Raw genomic sequence first — 16,302 nt, forward strand, 5'->3', positions numbered from 1 at the left:
GTTGTTGCAGTGACTGTTTTGATGTAATTGTAAATACTCCTCTGGCCTAGTCTCAAACTTGTTTTCTTCAGACGTTCAACCACAACACTGAATTCTTGGAGTTTACTTCCCTTGTTTTTCTCTTCTTGTGTGTGTGTCGAGCTTTCCTTCCTAAATTGTGTGCCATTTCCCTCTGCCCTGTTTTCTGTCAAAAGTTTTTATCTCTGTATCTTTTTCAGCTGTATTCTTCATTGTTTCTCCTTTGCTGCCCACATCTCCATTCTTCAGAAAAGGGTATTAGTGGTATTTTTTCATTACATGTCCATGCTAAGTTATAACACCACAAGCCAATGCTTTGCTTTTCCATCAGAGAAGTAAAAGTTGTAGGACTTATGATGGTACATAATCCATGGTAATTAATAACTGTAAACTGAAGATACAAACTAAATTGATTCCTCCTTTCTACTTGGGTATCTTAAGTGTTAGGGCACATGAGAATAAACTACAAATGCATAAACCATGAGGAGAGTGGTGGTATTAATCCATAAATGCATGTGGACTGTGGCTTTTCTCAGGTTTTGAACTCAAGTGAGATACTCAATACAGAACAAAATTTCAGCTATTTGGTTTGGCAAAGTATTGTCAATGTTGGAAGACAGATTTTATTGCTTATATGTAATGTGTGTGCCATAAACTATTAATTTTGGATTTCATCGAGAGTTTGTAATGTTTGTCATTACCAGTGGTTGAAAATAGTTGGACTAAAATTTCCCATCTGACAGGGAGAGAATTGGCATGTCCAAGCATGAGTTAGGTTCCATGCCCGTTTAACTGTGCTTAACCTGACTAATGTTCAAAACCATTTAGGCTTCCTAATGTTTGTTTCTAACTTCCCCTTACTCCCCTTTCCTGAGAAGAGTGAACAACACCGTTTCCACTGTGTGTGTGTTGTTGGTTTCTTGGCTTGCTTTTTAGTCAGACTGAAGTTTGCAGTTTTTATCCTGAGAACTCTGGTTTTCCATGTGGATACTTTACCTCTGTATTACCTCTGTACTACATCTTTCAAGCAATCTTCTTACTTGGCAATAACTTATCTGAGGTACCAGGTTTATAATTTTTATCTAGAAAAAAATTAAATGGGATTTGTTGATGCAATAAAACTTGGAAATTCTGCTTTTTAATCTTGTGCTTCCTCAGTTTCTGTCTTAAAAGTTTGGCTTAGAAGCAGTGGTACATAGGGGGTGATGATGTAAATGTTTTGGCTTGTATGTATAAATGTTTCTGTTTGAAAGTAAGTATTTCTATTGTATGTTTCTTAAAGCTAGTTGTTGTAGAGAGATTGTGTACTTGTAGTGTAAAACTTTGGGTCTTCATTTCTGTTTAAAACTTTGAACTGCAGAAGCTTACATCAAAACCACTTGTGTAGTACAGTGAGAAACTTTGGAAAGGCATAACCTGAGGGCAGCATAGTTCAACCTGTGTTCAGATGCTTCCAGCCATTTGGCAAAGGATGTGAATTATTTGTTGTTGTAGAATTTTCTCTCCAATAAATTTTAGTCCTTCAATTAGGAAAGTAACATTCCAGACATGATGATGAAATAGTACCCTTGTGACTTTTCAGGTTTGTAATTGCTAATTTGGCTTTTTTCCACTCAGTGTAGTGAAAGGGGGAAGAAAAAGAGTTAATTTAAATAAATGTGTTCATATGCACAGTTCCATTAACAAATACAAAAGTCAAATTGTTTCCTCTTTGAGGTTAGATTTATTATATCTAGGAGTAGTTGTAGGAGGGTTAACTTTGCTACAAAGTTGCCATTATGTCTCCATCTCTTACTAATCTTTGGGAAGCAGGTTTGTGTTTCTAACTTTTGCATTTGAAGTTCAAAGTGCCCTTTTTTTTGTTCCCGAGGACAGGTAATGTTGAGGGCTCAAACTCATGTGACAATGTGCAGAAGAAATTTATGCTTAAACTTGATATTAATGTAGTGTCTTAACATAAAAGTCCAGGCAGGATTAAACAGAAAACCAAAACAGACTTCAACAAACACTGTAAGCTGAAAGGCTTGTCACCTTTTCCTGATCTACTTAAAGTAAGCAGGAACTGTAGAAGTATAACCTGTGTTATCTTTAGATGTGGATTTTGTACATGGGTTTTGATGTTGGATCTTAACCTTTTTGGAGTCTAGAGTAAGTGGTAGTTAAGTAGCACGAGAGAAGTGTGAGTGATAGTCTAAAGATACATTGTAACTGTCTCTGTACAGGAATACTTTTATTTGTGTGGTTTTAAAGGTGAAAACATTGTTACTTTGTAAACATTAAAGAAAGTTTAGTTATATTAAAGCTATTTCCTTCATGATTAAACTGCTTTCACAGCATGACAGAGAGTAATTTAGGAGCTTTTATTTACTTCGTTGTGGTTTAAATATGTATCTTTTTGAGACATTGCATAACATTAACAGGCTGGAGTTTGTAGGGCTGAAAAGCACTGCAGTCTTTTCAGAAGAACTTAAACTTGCTTAGATCCTAAATTCTACCACCTGTATTCAGGAAGAGCATATGTAGATGGTATGCACTGAATGAAAAGATAAATCAAAAATTCCTTGGTAGATCAGATAGAAATCTACATTAATATCTACTATTTAATATTTACTTTGATTTTACATTTTTTTAAAGGTTAAAGTAAAAATAATAATCTACCAAATGACATAACTGTTTGCCTGTGCAGCCTTGAATGTAATCTGCAAGTGTATGTGAATTGATTTTTATTTTTTAAAATCTTCAAATATTATATCCTTATTTTTCTCACAGGACACTGCCTCAGTCAGTGCTTGAGGAAGGCTTGCTTTAGGGATGAATTGGAGCTATGTAGGAAGGACCTCTAGTGTTTTCATAATCTGGGCTTCAGTTATTGCAGAAGGTGATGTTCACTGAATAAAGGGCATCAAAAGAAAAACAAACATTGTCAGTGTTAAGTATGCTGCCTTGAAGAACTGCTCTTGAATGCCGTTGCTGCTAAGTAGTTGCAAATGGTAATTAAGATGTAATGCTGATGTTTACCATCCTAATGGTAATTAAGTAGGTTACATTTCAGTTAAGGCTATTGGCTGTTCTTTATTTTGTGGTGTTTAACAGTGGCCTGATTAGCAGAAATGTGTGGAGTTGCTTTTGCATCTGAAGTCTGTGGAAGCTGCATTCTGAATATGTGAATTTTTAAATGCTGATGTATGCACTGGAAAATTCATCTTTACAAGTTGGCAACCAGAATTAGTCGGCTGTTCTGACCTTTTGTGGGATAGCTTAAAGTGAGGATTCATATTGTCTTTCCCAGTACTTTAAATATGAGAGCTATAAAGAAATCCTTGAAGAAATTAGGTTAGGTTGTATATTAAAACAAAGCATAAAAAGCTGCATACTGAACCAGAAGAGAAATACCTTGATTTCTTTCTGAAATACACTGAAAGAGAATTATTATCCCCTCTTTCTTAGAATAACAAAAACAGTTGTTGGAGTAAGAAGAAAGTGTGCTATCCCAGAGTTTTCCAGAAAACAGAGGACTGAATTCAGGATGTCCTTAACTTTTGGTATTTTGGTAATGAAGTGCTTGTAACTTTAACATTGGTCTTAAAGTATGATATTGGTCTTCATGTAGCTTCTTAGCTCTTAAAGCAAACTATGGATTGAAGTTTCATATGCAGTATTCACTTAATAACCTCTGTTTCATGGGTGGAATTACTCTTGTTCCATGCAGCCTTTATTTTCTGAGCAATGGCAGTAATACACAGCAGCAGTAGTAGGTTGCTATTCCCTGTAGACCAGCATTAGTCTTTGCTGGCAAGTTTTGAAAGCTTAATAATAAGAATATTGTGACTTGAAATGCACTAAAGCAAACATGGATCACTCTGCCTGTGATCTTTGTGCCATAAAAAAATAACTGCTGCTTTAGTGCTTTGGGTTTTTTTTATTTTGGCTTGACACAGTCCTTGGTTTTCTCACTTTAGTAACAGGCTTCTTGGCTACCAAGTTGTGACTTCCACTTCGATTGTGATTCTACTTTTGCACTGATTTCATGTCAAGTGTGGTTTGGTTGTTTTGGTTTTGGTTGTTTGTTTTTTTTTTCCCTTCTCCTCTTACTTCACTTGCCTGCCAAAACCTATTTTCTCTGACCCATTCATTTGAGCTCTCCAGTGCTCTGCGTTCAAATTGGGTAGTAGCTTCCTTGGTTCAGGAGGAAGACTCAGACTATAGACACACCCTGAAGCGGTACAGAGCTGAAGTTGTTCAGACTGAAGTTTAGGGAACACACATAGATTTAAGGGTCAGTCTGTGGAAAAATCTTGGACTCCCTGGGGTACATGCAAATGTTTTACAGTGTTGCTGTATAAGTTGACAAAAGCTTTTCTTTGTGGTTGGGGAGTTGAAATAACAAAACTACAAATACTTAATCACAACCCCCTGCTCCTCCAAATAATGGTGTAACTTAGTCTAAAATGAGCAATATGTGTCCCTTGGTGCTTATGAGGAAAAAGCAACTTGCTATTTTGTCCCCTGAGGAGGTTTTATGAGGTTAACCTCAATGCTACCTGTTTGGCAGAAATTGTAAAATTGAGGAGAGAGTATTATGGTGAGGAGTGGCAGACAACCTTTCTTGTCCTTTAGGCTTCTCCATTAATTATCTATTAAATGAGATAGAGATGATGTTAGTCTTGTCTCTTCCTGCCTTGTGTAAATGGAGGAGATTTGGGATATCTAACTTTTTTGCAACCTGTCTATTTGGATGTGGGGTAGGAGGGAAATGAACTGTAAACTCAAGAACACACCTCACCCCCCAACCATCCAGATTCTTATTAATAATTGTGTGTTGTGATCCTGCCTTGAGTCAGGTTATTCAAATAGTGTCTAAGCTACTTCTGTTGTTGCAAGTCAAGTTCATTAACTTGGGGAGGGTCAGGGGGAAGGAAGGAGACTTAAGTTACTGTGTACATAATTAGGATGGGTTCTTATTTGACCTAAAGTCTGTCTTGATGCAGCAGCACAAGCCAGCGAGGAGACTGTCACATTTCGTCGTGAACGCAGCACATTTAGGCGTCAGGCAGTACGACGCCGGCACAATGCAGGGAGTAACCCTACCCCTCCTACATTGCTCATCGGATCACCCCTCAGGTAGGGTATCTAAATGTTCCACCATATTTAGCATGCATGCAGCAGACCACTTCTCCCCATACCCACCAGTGTTGCCAGCAACGCACTTTTTACTTCCTTCCCCACCATAACCTCCTTGAGCTGTCACTGCATGTCACTGTGGGCTTGTTGAATTTTGCATGTGTATGTGGCACTATTTTCAAAATGAGCAGGATAGCCAGACTCTAACGTGTTACAGCTGATTACAGATTGATAACAAAAAGAACTAATGCTAACAAACCTGGACTCAGTGTTTTTTTTCCGTCAAAACTTCAGAAACTTTTACTTTAAGCAAGGAGGAAAAACTCAAGAAAATACTATGCACCTCTCCTCCTTTTGGTTTTCTTTCCTTTAACAAAGTATGCTTTGGGGACTAGGACTGTAATCACTTTTCACATCTGTAGATAGTGAGAGAGAAGCATGATAACAAAAGCAGAACATTATAAAGAGCTAAAGTGCTCCTACAGAGGTTCCAAATCTAAAATACAGGTGAACTGTTTTATGTACATCCTGCAGCTTTTTACAGCAAAAGGGACATAATGAAGTAATAGTGATGCCTTTTCTATAGAATACACAGTATGAAATGTAGTCATGTGGCACTTTGCATGCCTTAGAGATATGTAAAATATACCGTATATATGTATCCCAGGAGTTCCAACCTTCACTGGCACATTTGTTAACAATACTGAGCCTAGTGATATGTTACATACAGTGACTCTGGTCTGTGAGCTTGACAGCAGTAAAAGGAGCAACCACAGTAAGTTTGTAAGCTTGCTTTTTAAAACTTTCAATCCTGTGGTTGCCCACAGTGTTAGGGGATCTGGCTAGCAGAACATTGCCTGTAGAGGAAGGAACACACCCCCCAAATATATCAAAATAATTCTTTCAGTTATATGATGAATACAAAGGAATAATTGTATTTGTTGCATATTCCTAATGATCTTTCCATATGCTGAGCTATCTTAAATAAATAGCAGTCTGTCTTTATGTTTCAGGAATACTAGTATAATTTTTTTACTAGAAAAAGCTATAGAAACTCAGCAAATGAAAATATAATAGGGGATGGGTAAGGAATTGTTTCATTTCTGTGTCACCACTGAAATAACAAAGGACTAAGTTTGTAAGATTTCCTCAGGCAGGAGGGTTGCAGGAATAATGCCTAAAATCAAACAAATGAAAGGTTTACTTCTGGCACATCAAGTACTGAAACTACCTAGCTATGGTTCTAGTAGATAGCATAGTATGTAGCAGCAATCACATCGTTTCACATAATTTGGTCGTGTTGCTGAACCTGGCTTGTTCAACTTTAAGTTAGTGATTTACTTCATGGTGCGGGATGCTAAAACTGCACTCTCTTAGATCACTTGCTGATTCTCTGTTGAACTTGCTTCTGATGTTTTCCATAGGTGGTTTTTTTGTTTGGAGGTGGTTTTTTTTTTTTTCTGGGTTTTTGTTTTTTTTTATTAAAGCAGGGTAGTATTAGTATAGTTTTGGGTAGTATTAGTATAGTTTTGTGTATTCTTTCATAAGAGGCTGTTCAGACAAATCATAAATCCTGAACTGTGCATTAGCCAGAAAACAATGAGTTTTCTTGTTCATAGGTAGGAAGTAGGGTAAATAAAGGACTGTTTTAAATAAAGGACTGTTTTAAACTGAAGCTTACAGCTGCCTTATTTTTTACACACTACTGCAGTCATTAGGGTTCCTATGGCTTAAACTGGACTTGATTGTGAGGTCATGAGGAAACTGAAGTTGATGAAAGCAACTTTTTAATCAGACAGGATGTGCAAGGGTGAAAGAGTGGATCAAATACTTGTATTTTCTCTATGTATCTTCCGGTTATCTGTATTCGTTACTTTCTAAATATAAAAATCCAAAGAAAACTTTCTCTGACATAATGGCACATTAATAAAAATACATGTATTGTAAACATATGCTCAGAATTGAATACTTAGTGAGGTCAGTTTTCTCAAAGCATTGTTTGTGATGCTAAATGTGTGTCCTTTGGGGTGGAGTTAAATTGCTGTAGTCCAGCCAAACCAGAGTGCTTTCAGATTTGTTTGACATAAATTCCACTTAAACTACCAATAAACTGCCAACTGTGGAATATATCTGAAACATTGTATGTATTACTGTTAGATTTCTAGATGAATAGTCTGAAAGCTTTTCTTTATATGGGTAGCCTAATTTTAGTGTAAATTGTATGTGTTGCTGGAGGAAGAAACCCTTAAAGATCAGAATAATGTGCATAAGGAAGAAATCTGAAATACAGAAGAAGAGGGGTTTTCTTTTTGGGTGTTTGTGGGGTTTGTTTTTTGGTTTGTGTTTTTGTTTTTTTTTTTTTTCTTCCAGCTATCACCAAGTATCACTGCAACTGTACTGGCATTGCTTGTGTATGCTAGTGGTGAGCTGCCTCGGTCTGGTTCCTAATATTGCTAATCCATGTGCTTTCAGATGTATAAACTTCTAACAGTGTTAGATTCACCCATATTTTGTTGCCTTGATATTACTCCTTTTGTATTCTTGCCAGCAAAACCTTCATTTCCTAATCTCTAACTCTGGTATAATATTGGATGTTGTGAGGATGTTGCTTTAGAACCTGTGGAGTTCAACCTGAATTTTGCTTTTTTAAATATTTCCTACCCATTATTGCTATTAATTTTCATTTCCTCTGTGGAATGTTTAGTAGAAGAAACAATGGTGTTATATGCATGTATGTTTGGCAATGGTAGACACTTAACGTAAAACCTGATCTAGTAAATTCTGTTCTGATGCCAAATTAGACACAAGAGTACTTTGCTGGGCACCTTAAAAAAAAAAAAAACAAAACAAAAAAAAAATCCAAACCCACCACAAAACAACCAACCACCCCTGCTTCTGTCCTGCCTACATGTCAACAGTGTTTTGGGTACTTTAAGTATGCATCCTATGTAGCCAATGGTGTATGCATGTGTGTCTGATATGAGGACTATCTTTTAAGTGATTGTCCAAAGCAGAATTTGGGTTTTATAATTAACTAATCAGGCAGAGGATTTATCTTTTACAAATCGGTGCAATCTGTTAATGCCTGTTTTGGGTTTGTTGTTGTGACAGATGGATAACCACTGAAAGGGCAACTTTGAATATACCTTTTGATGCATAGCTACTAAAGGGAAAGCAGTATTGTTTTGGTGTTGCTGATAATACTGGAGGGACACAATGAAGGCTGGCACATACATGATCTTCCTTAGGGCTTTTGTTGCCATGTAGCTTACTGAGAGCCTTGCATACAGCAGCAAAACACTGAATTTAAAGTTCAGATTAAGATATGTTATAGTAGAATAAATAATGAATTGCATTTTTTTACTTAATGAGCTGTGTGCATGCCTGCTTTATTTTGCATGAGCTTTTCTGAAGACCTATTCTTAAATCCTTTTGTTTTGCAGTAGATGAAAAGTATGTGCTCTAGAAAATATTGTTGAAAACAAGTACATTTGATGTAACACCTCAGCGCTTAGTAGGATCCTACCTTTTCAGTTGCCTCACCTGCAATTGTAGCATCATGCTGTAAATAGTGACATCTTAAAAGCGCCGGATGACACTCTTTTGAAAAGTGTTTAAGATATTTTCCATAGTCTTTTTAAAGTGTACATTCTTTTGTCTAAAAAATTTAATTTCATTGTGTCCCACAGCTACTGACTGTGGCATGTAGCTTACTTAAATGAACAAAATGAAGGATAAAAAAATGCTAGTCTTGCAAAGTAGGATGTGATATAGACAAGTGTAAATGTCATGTTTTCTGATACTTTGCCATGTTTAATATTAAACAAGCTATTAAAAAATAGCTCTATAAAATAGTTTTGCAATGAGAAGGCTGTGAAGAGGAGAACTAACATTTTCAAGCATTGTCAATTCATGTGGCTGTAAACTTACACATTTTCTGGAGCCCAAGCTGGCTTTTAAAACCTGTTTTTAGGTGCAAGTATGTATGAGTATAGAAGAACTTCTTTGCAGTAATAATACTGATTAATGAAGTTCTTGCTGTGTTGTCAAAAGAACTTCAAATAGACTTAATAAATCATTAATTGGAAGAAGTTTTATAAACATTCGATAGGTTTCTGAATTCAAATGCTTTAACTACAGTCATCTACTAGGTCTGTGGTAGTAGTTTGTGGCTACTGACAAAGTTTAAAGACTCTAGTTAGAGTGCAGATTAGTAGCAAGAAGATGATGTTATTGTGACCAAAAAAACCCCAAAGCCAATTAAAGAGCTGATCAGGTAGGCTAAATGAGCAAAAGAAGTCTCTAACTTCATGAGAAGACTGGGATAGTCACTGTTGTGTGTAGGTGATACTTCAGGTTAGTCTACAACTGGACTAAGAACCAGTAATTTGCTTTACCTCCCACAAATTAAGGCTTTGAAAGAGTATACTGCCTTATGGTTATTTGGGGAGATGTTAGCAGTACTGCTTCTAAGAAGTAAGATAAGATCTGTATCTCTAGATTACTGATGTAACTAGTGTCCAAATACTGTTGTATGGAATTCATGGGTTATCCTAACCCTAGTAAGTGGTTTCTTAATGTTATACTGCTGCAAGTTTTCCTCTTTAAATTAAAAAAGTCTTGTTTTGCTTCACTTCTAGCTATTTTCCTCTTCTTCCCGGTAATGTGTCCCCAATCCGTGTTTTCTCGTAGCCTTCAAGATGGTCAGCAAGGCCAGCAGCCCTCCTCCCAGGTCAGAGTGCAGTCCCGCTCCCCTTCCCAGGCAGCTGTGCTCAGCGCTAGCGCCTCCTTGCTGGTGAGAAATGGGAGTGTCCACTTAGAAGCATCACATGCCGCTGCATCTGCTGTAGGTGGTAGCAGTTTGCACGATGAACTTGGTATGCAGGCCTTATGTAACCTTGGTGACATGGAAGTTGTAATGCGGCACATGTGTTGGTAATAACGTGGGGAAAGGCAGCTGAGCTTAGCTCTGATGTTGAATCTCATAGCTGTGTTTCTTAGAAGGCCATATTGCTCATAAATTCCTTGCCTTTCACAGTCACCTTTCCAGGTACTTTGTTTAACACATGCTCGATGAGAAATGCTCTGAGGATGCATAGTTACGAGTAGTGATACTGTGAGAGCTTTCATGACTTGAATGATTTAACACGTGTAATGCATAAGTGTTTTTGAGTTGTCACAGGTAGTTGAGCAGAGATTGTGACCAACTTTGGGGATCCTCTGGTTTCTGAAAAAAAAAAATACTTGTTGCAGTTCCTAGGAATTCTCGATATTTTTATTTTATTTTTTCTTTTCAGATAAGTCTTGCTTAGCTGCTGTTCAGAAAAAGAAGTCATTGTGTGAATGAGTGCTTTATTTTTTCTCTACGCTTTAATTTAGGAGCTTGAGATTGGAAGAAAACTCTGGACTCTTTCTTAAATCAAATATCATGATTTTATGGAACCTTACAGTGCCCCTTAGTTCTTCATGGTTTTATGTAGTATTCTTAACTATTTTTTAACTTCTATGTAGCTATTAAAAATGCTGGGGAGAAGGAAGCTAAGATGATCAGAAGAAGTGACTGATCTCCTGTGGCACAGTAACTTGGGGACAGATGTGGTAAAGCTCCTGCAGGGATCTTGGCAACTTTTTGTTAATGGCCTGAATTACTGATGATTTCAGCACTGATATGGAATTCTTCTTCAAATTATTAAAATGGATATCTTTGACAGTTATTAGTGACGGTATTTCGAGTACCTGTCAGCTGTAGTAACCTAAAAGTATAGGTTAGCTCAGAACACTGACAAAATACTTCTTATTCCATACTGTACTGAAAGATAAGTGAAATTGCCATGTAACTCGACTAGTGGGGAAGACATAAGAGTTGTCAGGCTGCGGTACCCCTATAAATATGAGTTTGGCTAACAAGCTGCCATTCATCTGTACCATCTAGCTGCAGTATAAGGAAACACTGAATATAAGCAAAACTGAAAATAACCCTGACAATCTCTGAGATGTTTTATGAAACTTAACAGATGTGATATATGCAATCTGATTATGGTGCTACTAGATAGAAGATTTGAAACTTCTATCTCAAGTCTTGTATGTGTCTATGAAGTATGAAAGCTTATCACACGAAAGTGCGAATTTCTTTATATAATATGGACACTTGTTTGAAGTATTGGAATATAACTCTGAAATTCAGCAATACAGGCTATATCTGCCAAGGTTAATGTTGAGAATTATTCTTAAAGCTACCATTACTGTATTTAAGGATTTGGTTCTCTTTAACCTAGAACGTAAAGTCAAGTTTTATAGAATTCAAGATTTAATACACAATCTGGATAAGTCTTGAGTTACTTGAGAATTTATACTGTGATGTAGTAATCAAAGTGGACACTTAAGACATTCAGCATTATGTTCAGGCTCTCTAAAAAGGCATATTCATTGCAGTTGGTATACATTGGAATGTATTCAGAAATCTGTATATATGAGTTCTGCTGAAATTTTGTCTGTACTGTGTTCATAGTTACGGGGGCAGCACATAGCATTTGGGAGGCACAAAACTTCCAGGGTCTGATCAGTTAAAAATATGATGTATAGTAGGCATTTATTTCTGATTCGAAGTTTTGACCATCTGTTTAGAAACCTTCCATGAGTGCAAGCAGCCATTCCAGGCAACATCTGGTTTTACTACTTTAGGAAAATTTTCTAGTTTGTGTCACAGGCTTTGTGTGACAAGTATTACCTTTTGTTAAAGTAGTTGGCAGTTGGTGCAGACTTTCACAGGCATGATTCCTTTGTCAGGCTTGACAACAGAGTATCTTTCCTTGTAACTGGTATATGGCTTTTTTGGGTTTTGTTTTGGGCTGGATTTTTGTTATTGTCAGTCAGGGATGAACACTATTGCTGTTTCCCGTTGTTTTTTGCTGTGTTGCCCCAAAAAACCTCACAGTGAAAGAAAACCCCTTTTACTTTACTGTAGATTGTGTGTGACTTGGAGGTGGTGGAGGGTAGCAGTTTTGGGTTTTCTCTAACTTTTACTCTGTGATCAGAGCAATGCAGGCAATACGGCTAATTTCTTGTCACTGTAGAAATCACTGCAACTACCCAGGGTAAAAAATAGAGGCTGGAGAAAAGATATGGAAACCAAACCTGATTTCCAGGAACAGGAGATAACCAGTGACATGCAGCAGATACTGCTATGTGTCTCTGTACAGTGCATGTGAGAAATTATTTTCTTAATGAAATTCTATTAGCGTTTTCCAGTTTTTCTGGAAGACAAACAGGGCATGTGTTAATTTACATTAAAAGCCCCCACATTTAGGACTTCTGTTTTTTTTGTGCACCAATGCAGTATCTGCTTCTACTCTTTCTCCACTTACATGTTGGATGTCAAGCTGCAGTTTTTAACAAGATGCACAATGTTATTTTTTTTGCTTGTGTTAAAAGTTTGTGTCAACTTGATTCTTGTGGCTTATTTTACAAAGGGTGACGCTTAATCTATCATGCCTGTCCTACATCCCATCTGATAACTGTGTGGTTGTCTCCAACTGAATGTTGTCCTGAGAATAAGGCAAGAGATGTTTTGAGGCATTATCTTTAGTCTTCCAGGCTTGAAGTAGAAAGATTTTTATTAATTACATTGCTATTTTATGAGGGGCGAGGGGGAAGGAACTTAAAATGATGGAAAAGAAGCTTATTGTGGAGCAGTAAGCATGAAATAAATCATAGGAGGAATGCAGGACAGAAAGGAAAGGTGGCAAACCAAGTGCTATGCTTATAGGCAAAATTAATATAATAGGAATCCAGCAAGCAACAGAATGTATACTGTGACTTGAAGTGAATGGCTGTCTTCAGAGCACAGTGTGGCAGTGCTAGTGTCTTTTATTCTCAGTGATAACTGATTCTTGAGACACATAGGTGAAGGGTGGGACTTTTCAGTCCTTGCAGTGAGGGCTGTTAAGAACTTGTCAGGTAGTTAGGAATCCATGTACTGAGTCACTAGAACAGATGCCCTGTTTCTGAAACTGGGGTGAAAACAGCCTCTTGTCCTCAGCTAGCTGATTATTTTATTTTATTTTTATTTTCTTTTTAATCTAAGGAATACTGGGTTTGTGATCAAAGAGAACCGGTCATCTGCAGTTCTACAATACAGTTACCTTGCTGTGTTGAGCTTTGGATTGTGTCACTTTTATGCAAGCAATAATCTTTCAGATTTATTGAAATATTTTAACTGATGAAAGCAGTTGGATGGTCTTAAAGACAAAAACATTTTCTCTAAAGATAAATATATACACTGATTACTTATTAGATAAAAAACAATTTAGAATCAGTTCCTCAATACCTTTTTATAAGTAAGTAGACATAATTTATTTGGGACAGATGGGGGAGTATTTTCCAAGCTGCAGGTAGAAAATACTTCACATTGTTCCTATGGAAGCTATCCCTGTTGTAGTTTGTGGAATTCTGCATAGTTTGTAACTTTATATTTCTATATGAAGTCTGTCAAATACAGTAACTTAAGTGTTCTGACTGAAAACTCTTCAGTTTTCATACTACAGCTGAAGGTAAAATTTTGATCTTTAGACATGATAGTGCTTTGCAAACTACAGGGTATTCCAGTTCTGATGGCTTTGGGTTGGCTGACTAGGATTTCAAAGCTATTGTTACAAGTAGTAGATGGCTGTATCTTGATCTAATGATGATGTAGACTTCACCATGTCAACTGCTAGCAACATTCAAAACTAGTTTGAGAGGTTTGAAACAAAGTAGTATTTATTAGATGGAAAAGTAGGAAACATGCTGAAAGTAGCTTAGCTGAAGAAACCATCAGAGCACCATTTTATTTGGATCCTGAGCAGTTGCCTTCCAGGTTTCATCTGTGTAAGCTCATCAGCCTCTTGCTTTCATTGATTCCTATAATTGTGGGTACACCAGTTCATACAATGTGAACTCTTATGTGGTTGTCTCTGGACTTGGTGATGAGATTTTTGTCTTTTGAAACAAAAAAACTTGTTTCAAAGGAAGTGCATTTGTCTTTTCATGTCAGAATGAAGATGCATTTTGGATTTGTGTGCCTGAGTATGCATGAATTTGTTTTGTTATTTCTGTTGCCCGATCCAAAGAGAATATTATTTGGGGACTTAAATTTGCTAAGAATTCACAGCCCTCACTTTGGGGGCAGAGGCGAGTTACAAGCATTTCTGTTTAGTGGATAAACATGCTATTGGCTGTATTTCTTCAGTTGTAAAGTAAACTTTTGACTCTGCCATTTGTTCACAATAACAGTCCTCAGAGGAGAAAGGAAAAACTTTAAGCTTCTTCAGAGCACTGTGGGAAAGCTAGGAATGGGAGGGACAGAAAATGACTAAGGTAATTAGAACTGCTAGGTGTATCCATAGATACTGAGTCTCGTGAGCATTGAGAAGCTTCATTTGAGTTTGACTGCTGTGAGGAAGCTGCTGTTATCTCACAGTTTAAAAATTATTTAATTGATGGGACTTCAGAGCTCAGCCATAGAATATCCAGTCGTACCCTAGGATTTGCATCCTCAGTAGTACTGAACAGGCCTATCATCTTTTCTACTCTGGATGAGTTGAGGTTTTTCCAGTGAGCCTTTTGATTGGGAAAACAAAACAAGCCACAAACAAACATAAAAAAAAGGCATCAAAGGAAAAGCAAAAAAGGGGCAGGCAACTTTGTTTTCTTGAGAAGCCATGCCTGTCTTGACAGCTAACTTGTAATAGGGAGCCCATATAAAGTAGGGGAGTGAATTACAAGTGTGGTAAAACCTGTGTCCTGTTTTGCAGCTTGTGTAAAAAAAAATAAAAAAATAAAAAGCAAAACTGGAATTAAGTGTTCTGTCTGTTTGCAACCTCTCTATTAACCTTAACCAGGTTTGTTTTATCCCACCACAGCTGAGGAGTACTTGCTGTATTTGTATTGCTGCTGTAAATTTTGACAGATTCAAAGATATATTTTGAAAGTAGCATATTCTAACTTCTGTGACTAGAGTTTCATTAATTTTAAAATCTGACAGTTTAATTCTAAGGATTCCTGAGGACTGTTTGCCCAGATGATTTTTTCCCATAATTTATGTGTAATTTTGTCCTGACTAGAATCTGAAATGCGTTCTCTAATGCCTTCATGTTTGCTGTTGAAATTAGTTTTTTACCACTGCAGTCAAGAGACCTTATGTTTCACTTAAGGTTGGTTATTAGTTGTGGTAAGGAAGATTCCTAATGTCTTGCTGTAGTTTAAATTCTAAACAGTTACAACTGTTTACTGCGCTATGCATGAAAACCCAAAAAGTTACTTAACTTAGATTGGACTATAAGGAAGAAATTCTTTCATGATAGGGTGGTGAGGCACTGGAATGGGCTGCCCAGGGAGGTTGTGAATGCTCCATCCCTGGCAGTGTTCAAGGCCAGGTTGGACAAAGCTTTGGGTGGCATGGTTTAGTGTGGGGTGTCCCTGCCCATGGCAGGGGGGTTGGAACTAGATGATCATAAGGTCCTTTCCAGCCCGAACTATTCTAAGATTCTGTGATTCTAAAGCACTCCATTAAAACCTTAACTATTGAAGAAGAAACTCTTCTAACAAGTGAGCTTTCAACCTGTGTTTCCCTACAAAGGCCTATATCAGAGGTAATTAAATATTTAGAGCTGTTGTGTTAATGAGCTCTGACACACGCTGTACATGACTCCTGAACTATGTACCTGACAGAATGGTTGGCCTTAGCACATCTGTGGTATGGGTCTGATTGGCTTGAAGTGCACCTTCTGAGGGTAAAAAGCTTTATAAAGATATATTCAACATACTGGTGTCTTTCCTTAGTGTCACTGGTTTTAATAATCAAGTTTGAAGTGTTTAACCTTCTCACTTTCAAGTACATCTGTACTGGACTTGAATGTTTGTGGGTCTGTAGTGAGTTTGAGCAGGATCATAGTGTGTTTAAGAAAAAAAAAAATCAATCCCCCCACAATATCAGAAGCAGGTTATGCCCTTACAGAAGAGAGAAAGTCTCAAAGCTCTGATCTTGTTAGGCATTTCTCCTTGGTCTGCTTGTTGTCCTGTATCAACAGAAGAAGAAAGAGCTGTAAGATGTGCAGCTGAGAGTTATAGTTTTGCCTTCAGATGCTCCAGAGTGGGATTTGTTTTTTGTTTTGTGTAAGCAGATCT

At 37.1% G+C, this 16,302-nt stretch overlaps 1 protein-coding gene across 7 annotated transcripts in view; it reads left to right on the plus strand.

Moving 5' to 3' along the window:
* Positions 1-16,302, plus strand: part of PCNX1 (pecanex 1) — a 91,181-nt gene that overhangs the window by 27,531 nt on the left and 47,348 nt on the right. For 3 of the 7 annotated variants that reach the window (XM_065685932.1, XM_065685934.1, XM_065685937.1), the window contains one exon: positions 5,007-5,139. The exons of 2 other annotated variants lie outside the window; for them this stretch is intronic. In XM_065685932.1, coding sequence (XP_065542004.1) covers positions 5,007-5,139 — 133 coding nt within the window. Of the gene's footprint in view, positions 1-5,006; positions 5,140-9,831; positions 10,017-16,302 lie in introns of all 7 variants that reach the window. 2 more of the 7 variants (XM_065685931.1, XM_065685933.1) reach the window with 2 other exon arrangements.

This window comes from Lathamus discolor, chromosome 6 (genome assembly GCF_037157495.1).
Source record: "Lathamus discolor isolate bLatDis1 chromosome 6, bLatDis1.hap1, whole genome shotgun sequence".
Taxonomy (NCBI): domain Eukaryota; kingdom Metazoa; phylum Chordata; class Aves; order Psittaciformes; family Psittacidae; genus Lathamus; species Lathamus discolor.